The 16,308-nt window shown below is 39.9% G+C and overlaps 2 protein-coding genes across 7 annotated transcripts in view; one reads left to right on the forward strand and one right to left on the reverse strand.

Annotated features, from left to right (window-relative positions):
• Positions 1–9,335, forward strand: part of unc79 (unc-79 homolog, NALCN channel complex subunit) — a 159,862-nt gene extending 150,527 nt beyond the window's left edge. For all 6 annotated transcript variants that reach the window (XM_078406800.1, XM_078406802.1, XM_078406803.1 and 3 more), the window contains 3 exons: positions 945–1,022; positions 5,879–5,920; positions 6,026–9,335. In XM_078406800.1, the coding sequence (XP_078262926.1) occupies positions 945–1,022; positions 5,879–5,920; positions 6,026–6,226 (321 nt within the window). In that variant the 3' untranslated portion in view covers positions 6,227–9,335. The remainder of the gene's footprint in view (positions 1–944; positions 1,023–5,878; positions 5,921–6,025) is intronic.
• prima1 (proline rich membrane anchor 1) overlaps positions 237–16,308 on the reverse strand; it is a 91,546-nt gene continuing 75,474 nt past the window's right edge. Inside the window, exon 4 of the mRNA XM_078406805.1 lies at positions 237–3,599. Coding sequence (XP_078262931.1) covers positions 3,560–3,599 — 40 coding nt within the window. The 3' untranslated portion in view covers positions 237–3,559. The remainder of the gene's footprint in view (positions 3,600–16,308) is intronic.

The raw sequence follows: 16,308 nt of genomic DNA on the forward strand, positions 1-16,308 counted from the left end.
AGTATTGTGTGCAGTTTTGGTCTCCTAACCTGAGGAAAGACGTTCTTGCCTTAGAGGGAGTACAGAGAAGGTTCACCAGATTGATCCCTGGGATGGCGGGACTTACATATGAGGAAAGACTGGATAGACTGGGCTTGTACTCGCTGGAATTTAGAAGACTGAGGGGGGATCTTATAGAAACATATAAAATTCTTAAGGGGTTGGAGAGGCTAGATGCGGGAAGATTGTTCCCGATGTTGGGGGAGTCCAGAACCAGGGGTCACAGCTTAAGGATAAGGGGGAAGTCTTTTAGGACCGAGATGAGAAAACATTTCTTCACACAGAGAGTGGTGAGTCTGTGGAATTCTCTGCCACAGAATTCTCTGCCAGTTCATTGGCTATATTTAAGAGGGAGTTAGATGTGGCCCTTTTTGCTAAAGGGATCAGGGGGTATGGAGAGAAGGCAGGTACAGGCTACTGAGCTGGATGATCAGCCATGATCATATTGAATGGAGGTGCAGGCTCGAAGGGCCGAATGGCCTACTCCTGCACCTATTTTCTATGTTTCTATGTTTTCTATGAACCAAATAGTTAGAAAATATTGTAAGGATTCAGTATATGTAAAAATAGTCGCAAAAGTTAATAATTCAAGAATAAATTCAGAAGGCATTGGAAATACTTGGTTAGGCAGCATCTATGGAAAGGGGTAGAGAGTTGATGTTTTAGACCAAAGACACTTTGTCAGACAACTTAACCCGTTGCTCATTCATAAAAGGTTATCAAACCAAAGAGTTAGTTCTGATTCTCCAAGTATTTACAACTTTTCTGGTCATATTTCTTATTCCCAGCATCTATGCTGTTTTTAATTTGTTCAAATATATTGCACAGTGCTCCCAAACTAACTTTTCAAACATTTTTGCTCAACCCCTATTTATCAAATGATCAAATTTATCATTCTGTTGCAGATGACGGAAATGGTTTGCCTGCATGTTATCAACTTGATGGAAGCTCTACAAGAATGCAATTCAGCCATCTTCGTGAAGGTGATTATATTTCTGATCTGTCGACTAAATATATATATATATATATATATATACACATATATATATATATAAATAAGGACCTGCCGATGCAGCTTAATACACAGAATGACACAAGGTGCTGGACGAATTCAGCAGGTCAGGCAGAATCTATGCTGAACATGTATAGGAGACGTTTTGGGTCGAGACCCTTCAGACTGATTGTAGGGGAGAGAAAAAAGCTGGAAGAGGGGAGAGACAGGACAAAGCATGGCAGGAAATAGGTGAATGCAGCTGAGGGGGGTGATAGGCAGATGGTTGGAACAAAAGTCAGAGATAAAAGCAGAAGGTGTGACACAAGATTGAAGAGTTGCGAATTGTGAAGCTAGAGGAATGAAAATATTCTGCGTTACGGCTTTTGTCCAGAAATTTCAAAATATCCAATGCAAACAGTGATACCCATTTCCTTTTTTAAGAAATACAAAATAAGTGCATTCATACATATGTAATGGAAATTTTAATGTTATAGACAATAGACAATAGGTGCAGGAGTAGGCTATTCGGCCCTGCGAGCCAGCACCACCATTCAATGTGATCATGGCTGATCATTCTCAATTAGTACCCCGTTCCTGCCTTCTCCCCATACCCCCTGACTCCGCTATCCTTAAGATGCATTCAGAGAATTGGCCTCCACTGCCTTCTGAAGCAGAGAATTCCACAGATTTACAACTCTCTGACTGAAAAGGATTTTCCTCATCTCCATTCTAAATGCCCTACCCCTTATTCTTAAACTGTGGCCCCAGGTTCTGGACTCCCCCAACATTGGGAACATGTTTCTTGCCTCTAACGTGTCCAACCTCTTACTAATCTTATATGTTTCAATAAGATCCCTTCTCATCCTTCTAAATTCCAGTGTATACAAGCCTAGTCACTCCAGTCTTTCAACATATGACAGTTCCGCCATTCCGGGAATTAACCTAGTAAACCTACGCTGCACGCCCTCAATAGCAAGAATATCCTTCCTCAAATTTGGAGACCAAAACTGCACACAGTACTCCAGGTGCGGTCTCACTGGGGCCCTGTACAACTGCAGAAGGACCTCTTTGCCCCTATACTCAACTCCTCTTGTTATGAAGGTCAACATTCCATTGGCTTTCTTCACTGCCTGCTGTACCTGCAGGCTTTCTTTCAGTGAGTGATGCACTAGGGCACCCAAATCTCGTCGTATGTCCCCTTTTCCTAACTTGACACCATTCAGATAATAATCTGCCTTCCTATTCTTACCACCAAAATGGATAACCTCACACTTGACCATATTAAACTGCATCTGCCATGCATCCGCCCACTCACACAATCTGTCCAAGTTACCCTGCAACCTCATAGCATCTTCCTCACAGTTCACACTACCACCCAGCTTTGTATCATCTGCAAATTTGCTAATGGTATTTTTAATCCCTTCATCCAAATCATTAATGTATATTGTAAATAGTTGCGGTCCCAGCACCGAGCCTTGCGGTACCCCACTAGTCACCATTAGCCTGCCATTCTGAAAGGGACCCATTTATCCCCACTCTTTGTTTTCTGTCTGCCAACCAATTTTCTATCCATGTCAGTACCCTACCCCTAATACCATGTGCTCTAATTTTGCCTACTAATCTCCTATGCGAGACCTTGTCGAAGGCTTTCTGAAAGTCGAGGTACTCCACTTCCACCAGCTCTCCCCTGTCAATTTTCCTAGTTACATCCTCAGAAAATTCCAGAAGATTAATCAAGCATGATTTCCCCTTCGTAAATCCATGCTGACTCGGAACGATCCTGTTACTGCTATCCAAATGCTCCGCAATTTCGTCTTTTAAAATTGACTCCAGCATCTTCCCCACCACTTATGTCAGACTAACTGGTCTATAATTTCCTGTTTTCTCTCTCCCTCCTTTCTTAAAAAGTGGGATAACATTAACAACCCTCCAATCCACAGGAACTGATCCTGAATCTGTAGAACATTGGAAAATTATCACCAATGCGTCCACGATTTCTAGAGCCACCTCCTTAAGTACCCTGGGATGCAGACCATCAGGCCCTGGGGATTTATCAGCCTTCATTCCCATTAGTCTACCCAACACCATTTCCTGCCTAATGTCAATTTCCTTCAGTTCCTCCGTCACCCTGGGATCTCTGGCCACTAAAACATCTGGGAGATTGTTTGTATCTTCCTTAGTGAAGACAGATCCAAAGTACCGGTTCAACTCGTCTGCCATTTCCCATAATAAATTCCCCTGCTTCTGTCTTCAAGGGACCCACATTTGCCTTGACTATTTTTTCCTAGTTATTTGTAATATTAATCAATACTTTTCTAGTTCATCTTGATGTTGACTAATGTGATATTATTATGCAGGTTGATTTGTTATGTTCAGAGTTTGATAACTGGTGATCCATTTTAGAAATGTTCATAATTAAATTACATTCAAGCAGTCTCATAAATTGGTAACTTAATTCCCCGCTCCAGATAATCTTGATCCATAATGTAGTTAGTTCATAAATTAGACATCCATCTGGCCTTTGCATCATTGAAGATACAGTTCAGTCTGTTGAAGTGGTCCGACCCTAGCAGAAAAGAGATTTAAAAATTATAATGTAATTCTGCTCACACATATATTTTCTCTTGGATAGACACAAAAATGCTGGAGTAACTCAGAGGGCCAAGCAGCATCTCTGGAGAGAAGGAATGGGTGGCTTTCTGAAGAAGCGTCTTGGCCCGAAACGGCACCCATTCCTTCTCTCCAGAGATGCTGCATGTCCCGCTGAGTTACTCCAACATTTTGTGTTTATCTTCAGTGTAAACCAGCATCTGCAGTTCCTTTCCACACATCTATTTTTTCTTAGTTTGGTTTTGGTGCATTTGGCTAACTATGCAACATTTTGCTAACTATGAACGGTTAGTTCCCCACTAATTTGGAGGAAAACATACTTCGCAAAGATATTACACTTGATAGTCTGGTCCATTAGATTTTAAGATTATACATAACCCTTTGGAAATTGGATGTTTAAGAGAGAAGGATTTGTAGAATGGTTAGTTTAATATCATTTTTTGAGGAAATTCTGGTGATCATTATGAAGGATGTAGTGATTACCTTGCATCTTCAGATTACTGGAGAAGGCAAGGGTAGATATGTAAAGTGGTGCCTGATATTCTTGTGTGAAAACTTGGTTGAAGTAGTCGAGAGGAGAACACATGGATGTTATTCACATTGACATTCAGAAGGCATTTGATAAAGTTCCTCAAAGAAGCCCATGCTAAAATCTGAACCTCATGAAATTGAGGAGAAAGTATGGATTTGGTTAGAAGAAGCACTGAGTGGGAGGTGTAAAAAGTACTCTTGGTCACATGCGCTAGAGGCATAGTTTAGTTATAGCGCCATGTTGCACACCACTTCCAAAATTCAGTTCCATTCTTACAGCCCCTGGAATATTGTGCATAGATCTGGTCTCCATCGGGACCCTGAAGGTAGGAGCAGGGAAAGGAACTTTTACTCGTGATTGATGGAATGCAAGTTGATTCCTGGGGTGAGATATTTTCTGATGAGAAGAGATTAAAAAGAGAACCCATGAGATTAGGGGGGGGGCAATCTTTTTGAAATGTAAAAAAAACTAAAAGGGTTTGGCAGGGCAAATGCAGGGCAAATGTTTCTCTGGATCACAATAAAAGGTTAACCATTCAGTACTGAGGTGAGGATGAAACATTCTCACCCAGAGAGTAGTGAATATTTGGAATTCTCAGAAGCTCAGTCAATGAGTTTATCCTAGAGCAAGATCAACACTTGTCCATTGATATCCTTGATATCCAACAAGTGTTATCTAATAATATGGCTGTAATGTAAAAGGCCAGTGATAATCTTACTGAATAGCAGAGAAGGCACAAGAAAGCAGATAACCTACTTTTGTTCCTATTCCTTATTATTCTTGAGTTCATTGGAATCTATAGAAGTCAATGGAGCTGCACTCCAGAAGCAGAGTACCGCACACAGCCACAACTGTATATATTGGTTGACAACCCAAAATAGACAATAGGTGCAGGAGTAGGCCATTCGGCCCTTCGAGCCAGCACCACCATTCAATGTGATCATGGCTGATCATTCTCATTCAGTACCCCGATCCTGCCTTCTCCCCATATCCCCTGACTCCGCTATCCTTAAGAGCTCTATCTAGCTATTCACCTATCCACGTTCTCCGGGGATACTGCCTGACCCACTGAGTTAATCCAGCATTTTGTGTCTTTCCTTGGTAAACCAGTATCTGCAGTTTCTTGTTTCCTCAATATTTTGGTTTAATGTTTGCAATTAAGAAATATTTTATTTTCCTTTCTGGATGAAAAGTACTGTATTATTGCCAGAGACTGCACAGATTTTGATTACACTAAGGGGGGCTGATGAGTAGGCAGAGAGAAATTGCTGGTTAGGGAATCTAGAATTAAGAGACATAATCTAAAAATTAGATCTGAGTCTCTGGAGTAAAGTTAGAAATCACGTCTGCATTGACAGCAATATAAAGTTAGAGCTCTCTTCCATAGATGACATTTGATTTTGGGCTATTTGTTAATTTGAAATTGATACCTACCTTGTGCTATCACGTTGTTCAGGTCATCATTATGAAATCAATGTAAATTGCATTGGAGAATCTACAGCAGCCTTATGAAGTTTGCCTTTGAATACTGTTAATTACATTTCAAGTCTTCCTGGGCACTCATGAATATAAATATATATAATAAAATGATATTATCATTGGAATAATGTGGCAATGCATAAGGGAGGAAACTAATCTGCAATTAAAAAAAAGTTTTATTTCACTGCTGGAGCAATCACAATTTATAACTTCTCTTTAAACAGCTTATACCCATGTGGTTACCGATGATTCAGTCAAATTTGAAGGTTGGTGCTGTTGTTTCTCTCAAAGTTATAATGTGGCCTCATGCTGTAATGATTATAATTGTGACCAACTCTCTTCTAATTTTCCACATGCTCTACCATCGCCAGCATCTGTCTGCAGGTCTCCAACTACGCCTTCAGTCAATTCAGAACAATGTCAACCATCATATTTTGCAGTCATTCCATGGGTCTGGGCAAATGAGCACAAGCCTTTCGGTACTCCGTAAATGGTTACAGTGTGCTCAGTTCAAAATGGCTCAGGTGGAAATACAGTCATCAGAAGCTGCATCTCAGTTTTATCCACTCTAAAGGCTCTTCCTTGGCCTGGACCTGAAACGGTAGCATCTCTTGTTCACTCCTATTACGCTGCTAAAACATCAGGTGCAAGTCACCAACAAAATAGCCTCAGTATTCATCCTTTTCTCCATGAGCAGGAAGAGGTTTAATTTATAAGGCAGAAATCTGTGTACAAATATTACAGTGAAATCGTTTTTAATAGAATATTTTGTAATTTAATAAGAATATAATAGTACTGTTTCAATCTTGCACATCAAATATGCTGCATGCTCTTTATATGGGATGGCATATTAATTTACGAATACAAAGGATATACTTTACATGTTTTATTTCATCAGTCGCTTTAATTACTCTCATTCATCAGCATCCAAGGTATATCTTTCCAATTTTGTGGTTGAACATTAAACTATGATTGTGTTATGTATCCTTTTTGATCTCTCAAATCATCTCTTTTCCCGGTATCTGTCAACACTGTACTCTAAGATTACCTACTGACTGGGATGTCAGATCCAATATAGTGCCCTGCTGTTAGACTCTAGGATTGGAATAAGTACAGCTCAACTGGAAGATATGCTGTATTGTTTTTGTATTGACGTTTGTTGGAACTGTACTCTTGTCTGTACACAAGCAAAAAAAAAAGTCTATTTACTGTTCCAATTCTGTCTCTGGGATAGTGTTAACTGCCGAAAAACAATATGAAGATTATATGAAGATCTACTTTGCAATAATGCTGAAAGAAATTACTGGTCCAACCTCTGGTATTCTACCAGGCTACTTATGTAAATAATACATTTTGGATCAATGTTAGCATCTGTGAAAGCAGAAAATAAATTGATCTTTTTAGTATATTGCCAGTTGTACAGTGTTTTATAATTATCATTCCGATCATAAAATGAGAAAAAGTAAAATTAAGATTTGTGCAAATAAAAATCTAGTTCGATAGCAGAAAATGCTTCCTGACTCTGTAGCCATTTTCCTCTTCATCATGTCATAACTGAAAGGAGCAGAATTAGGCCATTCGTCTACTCTGCCATTCAATCAAAGCTGACCTATCTCTCTCTCCTAACCCCATTCTCCTGCCTTCTCCCCATAACCCCTGTCACCCATACTAATCAAGAATCTATCTATCTTTGCCTTAAAATATCCATTGGCGGCCTTTTGTGGCAAAGAATTCCACAGATTCACCACCCTCTGATAAAAGAAATTCCTCCTCATCTCTTTTCTAAAGGTCCGTCCTTTTATTCTGAGGCTATGATCTCTAGTCCTAGACCTTCCACCAGTGGAAACCTCCTCTCCACATCCACTCTATCCAAGCCTTTAACTATTCGGTACGTTTCAATGAGGTCCCCTCTCATTCTTCTAAACTCCAGCGAGTACAGGCCCAGTGCTGTCAAATATTCATCATATGTTAACCCACTCATTCCTGGGATCATTCTTGTAAACCTCCTCTGGTCTCTCTCCAGGGCCAGCACATCCTTCCTCAGATATTGTGCCCAAAATTGCTCACAATACTCTAAATGTGGCCTGACTAACGCCTTGTAGAGCCTCATGTCTGGATTTGTGTCTGATCCAGCAAGGAAATTGAAGGGGTGAAATGAGGGGTGAAATGTCAGTTCTTTCACATAGTTTGGAACTGGCAACATTTATCTTTCACAGAAAGCTTTTTTTAAGGTAGCATCTGTCTTAAACCTGGGAATGTGGATTTGTTAATGTGTATTATTAGTATTTAAATAATGGAATTTATGTTTTACTGCATTAATACTGAAAGGGAGCATTAAAATCAAGTGGAATTATGAATATAATATGCACCATATGAATGAGATTTATTGCATAATTTTATAATTTCAATCAAAAACCTGCACATTGACATTACATTCATAAGAATAAAATAATCAATTGAAGATTTCTCTTTTTTTAGATAAATATTCCAAATCAAATAAAATATTATTGTATTAATTTAACCGCAACATTAAACCACAAAGCTTTTAAATCTACACAAAGTCTATTGTGTAAATTATGTAGCATGGAGTCGCATTGACCAAATAGTCCCCAGGGACAATAATTGGCTTGTGTGACATTAATGATTCTAGTTATCTTGCAGTACAGATGTAACCTTTGGCTTCAGTGCTCCAAGAATAAACAGAGGAAAATTTTGTACAAGCTCTTTGCTGTTGATCACTTTAGATTATAAGGGAAGATTTTTAAACACTCTTAAAGAATTAAAAAAAAAAAAAAGATTTAGATTGAAATAGTGGTGCCAATAGAATAGTGCGTTGTTTTATTATTTTTTGTAGTGTCTCTATACTTTGAAAAATCCTTAGCAGTTCAGGCTTTGCACTGTATTTGAGTTCATTACTGAAAACACTACAGCCATCTCATAGTGTATGCTACACATTTATGTAGGAATTCCAGCTTTGTTAAACACCTTTTTTAGTACTGGACTTGCATAAAATAATTTTTTTGCCTCCACTTAAGAGTAATTTTCTTTTCCCATGCTCTACAAAGAACAGTATGAAAATTGTCTATCGTAGTTTGAGGTAGATTGAAATGTTACTCAGCAATATCCATGTGATTAGTTTATAGAAACCTATATTTTATCTTTGATGATAATTAAAACATAATATCATTATATTTTTCCCAAACTATTTGTTTTGTAACTATCAATGAGGACATTCTCATGACTGCACACATGCACCAGGGAAAGCGGCTCATACTAGTGTATTGAAGTATGCTTTTCTACTTTCTGCATACTTTTTATTACGTTATCAGAGGTGGAAATGTATTGTTATCACCCTTAAGGTGATGAAGTCATAAAATTCCAACACAAGTGTACTGTACCCAGCACTGAAAGGACTGAGGTATGCCTATTTTTTTTGGAAAAATTGCCTTGAATGCTTCTTTGAGTACAATTCCATTGTAGAGGTAAACTTGAAGGTCACTAACAGGAATTCTAGTGTGCAGAAAAGAATCTTAACAACTACAACTATCATTGTAAAATATTATTTTCCAGTAATTATGTTAAACAAGTGATACCCATAACCTGTTGACTTTATTTAATTTGTTTTGCTGGTGTAGCTCTTTCTTCACCCCTTTTTTATTTTTAAGTAATAAAGCACATTTTACCTCAGAAAAACTTTGTATTTTGTCCTCTTTCAAAATTATGTGAAGTAAATCTCTCAGAAACAAAATATTAAGAAGCCAAGAAACACATTACATTTCACATTGATAATTAGTTTGCCATTTTTCCTCCTTTGCATGTAAAACACTGGGTCTTTTTGGACATTTCCAAGTAATTAACATGGGTGATCAAACGATGATGTCAGTATAGTGTGAGATTTTTATTCCTCAGTCATTAAAGCATTAATTTCTCTTATCAGGTTTAAAAATTTGGTTCCACTGAATTCCATTGAGCTAGATTGCAGGTATAAAATTAAATTGCGTTAATCTAAGGATGAGTTCCTTTTGAATTAGCTTTTCATGACAACACAATTTTAAAAAAATTTGACAAATGGATTTTTTCATATAATATTTTGGTAAAATCGTGCATTTAATATTGCTATTTAATTTTTTGTGACATTGAAATAAAAACATGTCCATAATGTTTGGGACAAAGACCTATCATTTATTCATTTGCCTTTGTATTCCAGAATTTGAGATTTGTAATAGAAAAAATCACTTAGTTAAAGTGCACATTGTTAGATTTTAATAAAGGCCATTTTTATACATGTTGGTTTCACATGTAGAAATTACAGCTGTGTTTATACATAGTCCCCCCATTTCAGGGCACCATAATGTTTGGGACACATGGATTCACAGGCATTTGTAATTGCTCAGGTGTGTTGCAAGTATAAGAGAACTCTCAGCACCAAGTCTTTCCTCCAGTCATTCCATCACCTTTGGAAACTTTTATTGCTGTTTATCAACATGAGGACCAAAGTTGCACCAATGAAAGTCAAAGAAACCATTATGAGACTGAGAACCAAGAATAAAACTGTTAGAGATATCAGCCAAACCTTAGGCTTTCCAAAATCAACTGTTTGTAACATCATTAAGAAGAAAGAGAGCACTGGTGAGCTTAATGATCGCAAAGGGACTGGCAGGCCAAGGAAGACCTCCACAGCTGATGACAGAAGAATTCTCTCTATAATAAAGGAAAATCCCCAAACACCTGTCCGACAGATCAGAAACACTCTTCAGGAGTCAGGTGTGGATTTGTCAATGACCACTGTCCGCAGAAGGCTTCATGAACAGAAGTATAGAGGCTACACTGCAAGATGCAAACCACTGGTTAACCGCAAAAATAGGATGGCCGGGTTACAGTTTGCCAAGAAGTATTTAAAAGAGCAACCACAGTTCTGGAAAAAGATCTTGTGGACAGATGAGATGAAGATTAACTTATATCAGAGTGATGGCTAGAGCAAAGTATGGAGGAGAGAAGGAACTGCCCAAGATCCAAAGCATGGATATTGCCTGTGCATGTATGGCTGTTGAAGGTACTGGCTCACATTGTCATTGATGATACAACTGCTGATGTTAATAGTATAATGAATTCTGAAGTGTCTAGACACATCCTATCTGCTCAAGTTCAAACAAATGCCTCAAAACTCATTGGCCGGCGGTTCATTCTGCAGCAAGACAATGATCTCAAACATACTGCTAAAGCAACAAAGGAGTTTTTCACAGCTAAAAAATTGTCAATTGTTGAGTGGCCAAGTCAATCACCCGATCTGAACTGGATTGAGCATGCCTTTTATATGCTGAAGAGAAAATTGAAGGGGACTACCCCCCAAAACAAGCATAAGCTAAAGAAGGCCTGGCAGAGCATCACCAGAGAAGACACCCAGCAACTGGTAATGTCCATGAATCGCAGACTTCAAGCAAAGGATATGCAACAAAATACTAAACATGACCACTTTCATTTACATGACATTGCTGTGTCCCAAACATTATGGTGCCCTGAAATGAGGGGACTATGTATAAACACTGCTGTAATTTCTACATGGTGAAACCAAAATGTATAAAAATGGCCTTTATTAAAATCTGACAGTGCACTTTAACCACATGTGATATTTTTCTATTACAAATCTCAAATTGTGGAGTACAGAGGCAAATAAATAAACGATGGGTCTTTGTCCCAAACATTATGGAGGGCACTGTATCTTACAAAATCAAAGACAAACATTGGAGAAAGGTGAATCTGGAGAGCAAATATTCTTATAAACAAGGAATTGCAGATGGTGGTTTACAAAAATAGACACAAAGTGTTGGGGTAACTCAGCAGGTTAGGCAATACCTTTGGAGAACATAGAAAGGTGACGTTTCCGGTTGGGACACTTCTTCCGAGTAGTTTTGATTGTTTTTAAACAAATGGTAGCATGAACAAAACAGATTGGTGATCCGTGACATGTGTTGCATTTAATGTTACTGTTTCACTGTCATTGTAGTTGAAATGAGAGATAGTGTGGAAATAGGCCCTCTGGCCCATGGAGAACGCATCGACCAACAATCACCTGCACACTGGTTTTATCCTATGCCCTAGGGATAATTTGCAGAAGCCAATTAACCTACACACGTGCATGTCTTTGGAATGTGGAAGGAATCCGGAGCACCTGGAGAAAACCACATGGTCACAGGGAGAATGTACATACTCTTTACAGACAGCACTCAAGGTCAGGATCGAACTTGGGTCTTTGGCACTGTATGGCAGCCACTCCACTGTCACTGTGTCAGCATTGTTTATATTTACTCATATTCACAATTCTTTTCTACAATTTTGTTCCCCAAAATTGTGATGACTTTTCCTTGCTAAATTCATACAATAAATGTAGGTGGTAATTGTATTGCTTTGATGAAAAGTCATCAACCTGGAATGTTAACCCCATAACTCTCACAAAGTTGCTGTCTGTCCTGCTGATTATCTCCAGTACATTCTGTCCTTGTAACTGTGGAGGTTATCTTGTTTCAGAATTTATACGTATGTACTTGATGTGGAACCTAAGCATGCAAATGATTTGTTCAGCTAGATTTTGCATTGATTGCTATCTTTAATTATCTCAGTCCCAATATTCATTGCATTACTTCCCCATGGGTACATTCTGTAGCTATTTAAGATGATATCTTTTAGCATTAAGCCAGCAAGTCTGCTGATGAGATTGGGGAGAGTAGCTGTCCAACTGCATATGTCATGGCAGCTATTCAGAAATTTGCAGAAACATTTTCTTACAATTATTGACCAGCTGCAAGTTGATGTACCTGAAGGCCTTCAGGTTTAATGGACATTCCTGAGTTATTAGATTGAGTGCTCATTGCATTGTACAGTAAATGGGCATCCTGCCCCAATGCGGAGCAGCCCAAGGCTACCAACTCCAAAGTTTCTCATTCTGACTGTCCTGAAAATTACTGTCTATTGAGGTTATGGGCTGACCTGGAGAACAATGTGTCAAACATGTGCCAAATGTTTGCGCTGCCAACTGGAAGAGTTTGTATAAATCCCTGGCACACTCCTGGAAAAGCCTGAGGCAAAATATCAAGGGCAAACGTGACTTTGATGACTCAGACTCAATAGGTTGTTCTGGATCTCTACCTGTCTACCCTGTTCATTGGGAGCAGCCTCTTCCCCTGTAATCCCCTGGAATGTTGGCCTTCATAACAAGAGGACAATAGACAATAGACAATGGACAATAGGTGCAGGAGTAGGCCATTCAGCCCTTCGAGCCAGCACCGCCATTCAATGCGATCATGGCTGATCACTCTCAATCAGTACCCCGTTCCTGCCTTCTCCCCATACCCCCTCACTCCGCTATCCTTAAGAGCTCTATCCAGCTCTCTCTTGAAAGCAACCAACGAACTGGCCTCCACTGCTTTCTGAGGCAGAGAATTCCACACCTTCACCACTCTCTGACTGAAAAAGTTCTTCCTCATCTCCATTCTAAATGGCCTAAATGGAGTTGAGTAAAGGAGCAAAGAGGTCCTTCTGCAGTTGTACAGGGCCCTAGTGAGACCGCACCTGGAGTACTGTGTGCCGTTTTGGTCTCCAAATTTGAGGAAGGATATTCTTGCTATTGAGGGCGTGCAGCGTAGGTTTACTAGGTTAATTCCCGGAATGGCGGGACTGTCATATGTTGAAAGACTGGAGCGACTAGGCTTGTATACACTGGAATTTAGAAGGATGAGAGGAGATCTTATCGAAACGTATAAGATTATTAAGGGGTTGGACACGTTAGAGGCAGGAAACATGTTCCCAATGTTGGGGGAGTCCAGAACAAGGGGCCACAGTTTAAGAATAAGGGGTAGGCCATTTAGAACTGAGATGAGGAATTCTCTGCCTCAGAAGGCAGTGGAGGCCAATTCTCTGAATGCATTCGAGAGAGCTAGATAGAGTTCTTAAGGATAGCGGAGTCAGGGGGTATGGGGAGAAGGCAGGAACGGGGTACTGGTTGAGAATGATCAGCCATGATCACATTGAATGGCGGTGCTGGCTCGAAGGGCTGAATGGCCTCCTCCTTTGTCTATTGTCTATAGTCTATTGTCTAATCCTGTCTATCCTGTATAGCTGCTGATATACAATAAGAATTTTTTTGGTTTTCCTGAAACTCTTGTCCATTGTGCCCCCACTGTATAAGAGGAACACACCATACTGCTATGGGGCTTCATAGTTTATTTCACAAGTGAAAACGTCAAGTTTGGAAAGTGAAGTTACAAATCCAGCTCAAATTCTGATGAAATTTTCTCCAAACTTTACAGTCTCACGAAATCCTGATTAGACTAAAACATTAACTATGTTTTCCCCTCCACAAATGCACTATTTGTATATACAGCATTTTCTTTTTTATTGCCTGTTAATTCTTCAGCATCAGTTTTATCAGTGACTCCATGAAGCTTGGAAAACATATGTGCACTGAGTCACAAACACATGGTAGTATTGAGCTTACAGAGCAACTGCCAACCAGCCTCTCCTGAAAAGGAAATCTCACTATTCACCCCAAATTGTTTTGGAATAAATTGAATGCCGATTGAAAGATTAACTACACACTCTCAACTTTAGGCTGAGCAGTCATGATTGAATGATGGAGTATACTCGATGGGCCGAATGGCCTAATTCTACTCCGAGAACTTGTGAACCTAAGACCCAACCATCATCTAGCACCAGCCACTTAGACAATAGACAATAGACAATAGGTGCAGGAGTAGGCCATTCGGCCCTTCGAGCCAGCACCACCATTCAATGTGATCATGGCTGATCATTCTCAATCAGTACCCCATTCCTGCCTTCTCCCCATACCCCCTGACTCCGCTATCCTTAAGAGCTCTATCTAATTCTCTCTTGAATGCATTCAGAGAATTGGCCTCCACTGCCTTCTGAGGCAGAGAATTCCGCAGATTCACAACTCTCTGACTGAAAAAGGTTTTTCCTCATCTCCGTTCTAAATGGCCTACCCCATATTCTTAAACTGTGGCCCCTGGTTCTGGACTCCCCCAACATTGGGAACATATTTCCTGCCTCTAACGTGTCCAACCCCTTAATAATCTTATACGTTTCGATAAGATCCCCTCTCATCCTTCTAAATTCCAGTGTATACAAGCCTAGTCACTCCAGTCTTTCAACATATGACAGTCCCGCCATTCCGGGAATTAACCTAGTAAACCTACGCTGCACGCCCTCAATAGCAAAAATATCCTTCCTCAAATTTGGAGACCAAAACTGCACACTGTATTCCAGGTGCAGTATCATTAGGGCCCTGTACAACTGCAGAAGGACCTCTTTGCTCCTATACTCAACTCCTCTTGTTATGAAGGCCAACATTCCATTGGCTTTCTTCACTGCCTACTGTACCTGCATGCTTACTTTCAGTGACTGATGCACTAGGACACCCAGATCTCGTTGTATGGAAGGGAAAATACATTGTGGCCTTCCATCACAGTGAGGAGAGGACTGGAGGACCCTCACTGTGATGGATGTTTCTTTTTTTGTGTGTTTTTGGGGTTGTGTAATTTGCCTATTTTAATGCTTTATTGTGTAATCTGCCTATTTTAATGCTTTTATTGTTGGACTGTGGGTGACTGAATTTCGTCCAAAAAACTTGTTTTTTTGGATGACAAATAAAGCTATCTTGAATCTTGAATGTCCCCTTTTCCTAACTTGACACCATTCAGATAATACTCTGCCTTCCTATTCTTACCACCAAAGTTGATAACCTCACACTTATCCACATTAAACTGCAGCTGCCATACATCTGCCCACTCACACAACCTGTCCAAGTTACCCTGCAACCTTATAGCATCATCCTCACAGTTCACTCTGCCACCCAGCTTTGTATCATCTGCAAATTTGCTAATGGTACTTTTAATCCCTTCATCCAAGTCATTGATGTATATTGTAAATAGCTGCGGTCCCAGCACCGAGCCTTGCGGTACCCCACTAGTCACTGCCTGCCATTCTGAAAGGGACCCATTTATCCCCACTCTACTTCCATCACTTTATGGGGAATACAAATCTTCTCATTTTGCTCACCCTGTTAACAGACTGCATCCTTTCAATCACTCTTTCAGCAACTTGCCACATGGAAATTTATCAACCTTAAACCGAACAGTAGTTTTTTAAAAGATTTTTTAGATTTAGAGATACAGCACGGAAACAGGCCCTTCGGCCCACCGGGTCCGCGCCGCCCAGCGATCCCTGCACATTAACACTATCCTAAACACAGTAGGGACAATTTTTTACATTTGCCCAGCCATTTAACCTACATACCAATAGACAATAGACAATAGGTGCAGGAGTAGGCCATTCGGCCCTTTGAGCCAGCACCGCCATTCAATGTGATCATGGCTGATCATTCTCAATCAGTACCCCGTTCCTGCTTTCTCCCCATACCCCCTGACTCCGCTATCCTTAAGAGCTCTATCTAGCTCTCTCTTGAATGTATTCAGATAATTGGCCTCCACTGCCCTCTGAGGCAGAGAATTCCACAGATTCACAACTCTCTGACTAAAAAAGTTTTTCCTCATCTCTGTTCTAAATGGCCTACCCCTTATTCTTAAACTGTGGCCCCTGGTTCTGGACTCCCCCAACATTGGGAACATGTTTCCTGCCTCTA

This window comes from Rhinoraja longicauda, chromosome 10, assembly GCF_053455715.1.
Source record: "Rhinoraja longicauda isolate Sanriku21f chromosome 10, sRhiLon1.1, whole genome shotgun sequence".
NCBI lineage: Eukaryota > Metazoa > Chordata > Chondrichthyes > Rajiformes > Arhynchobatidae > Rhinoraja > Rhinoraja longicauda.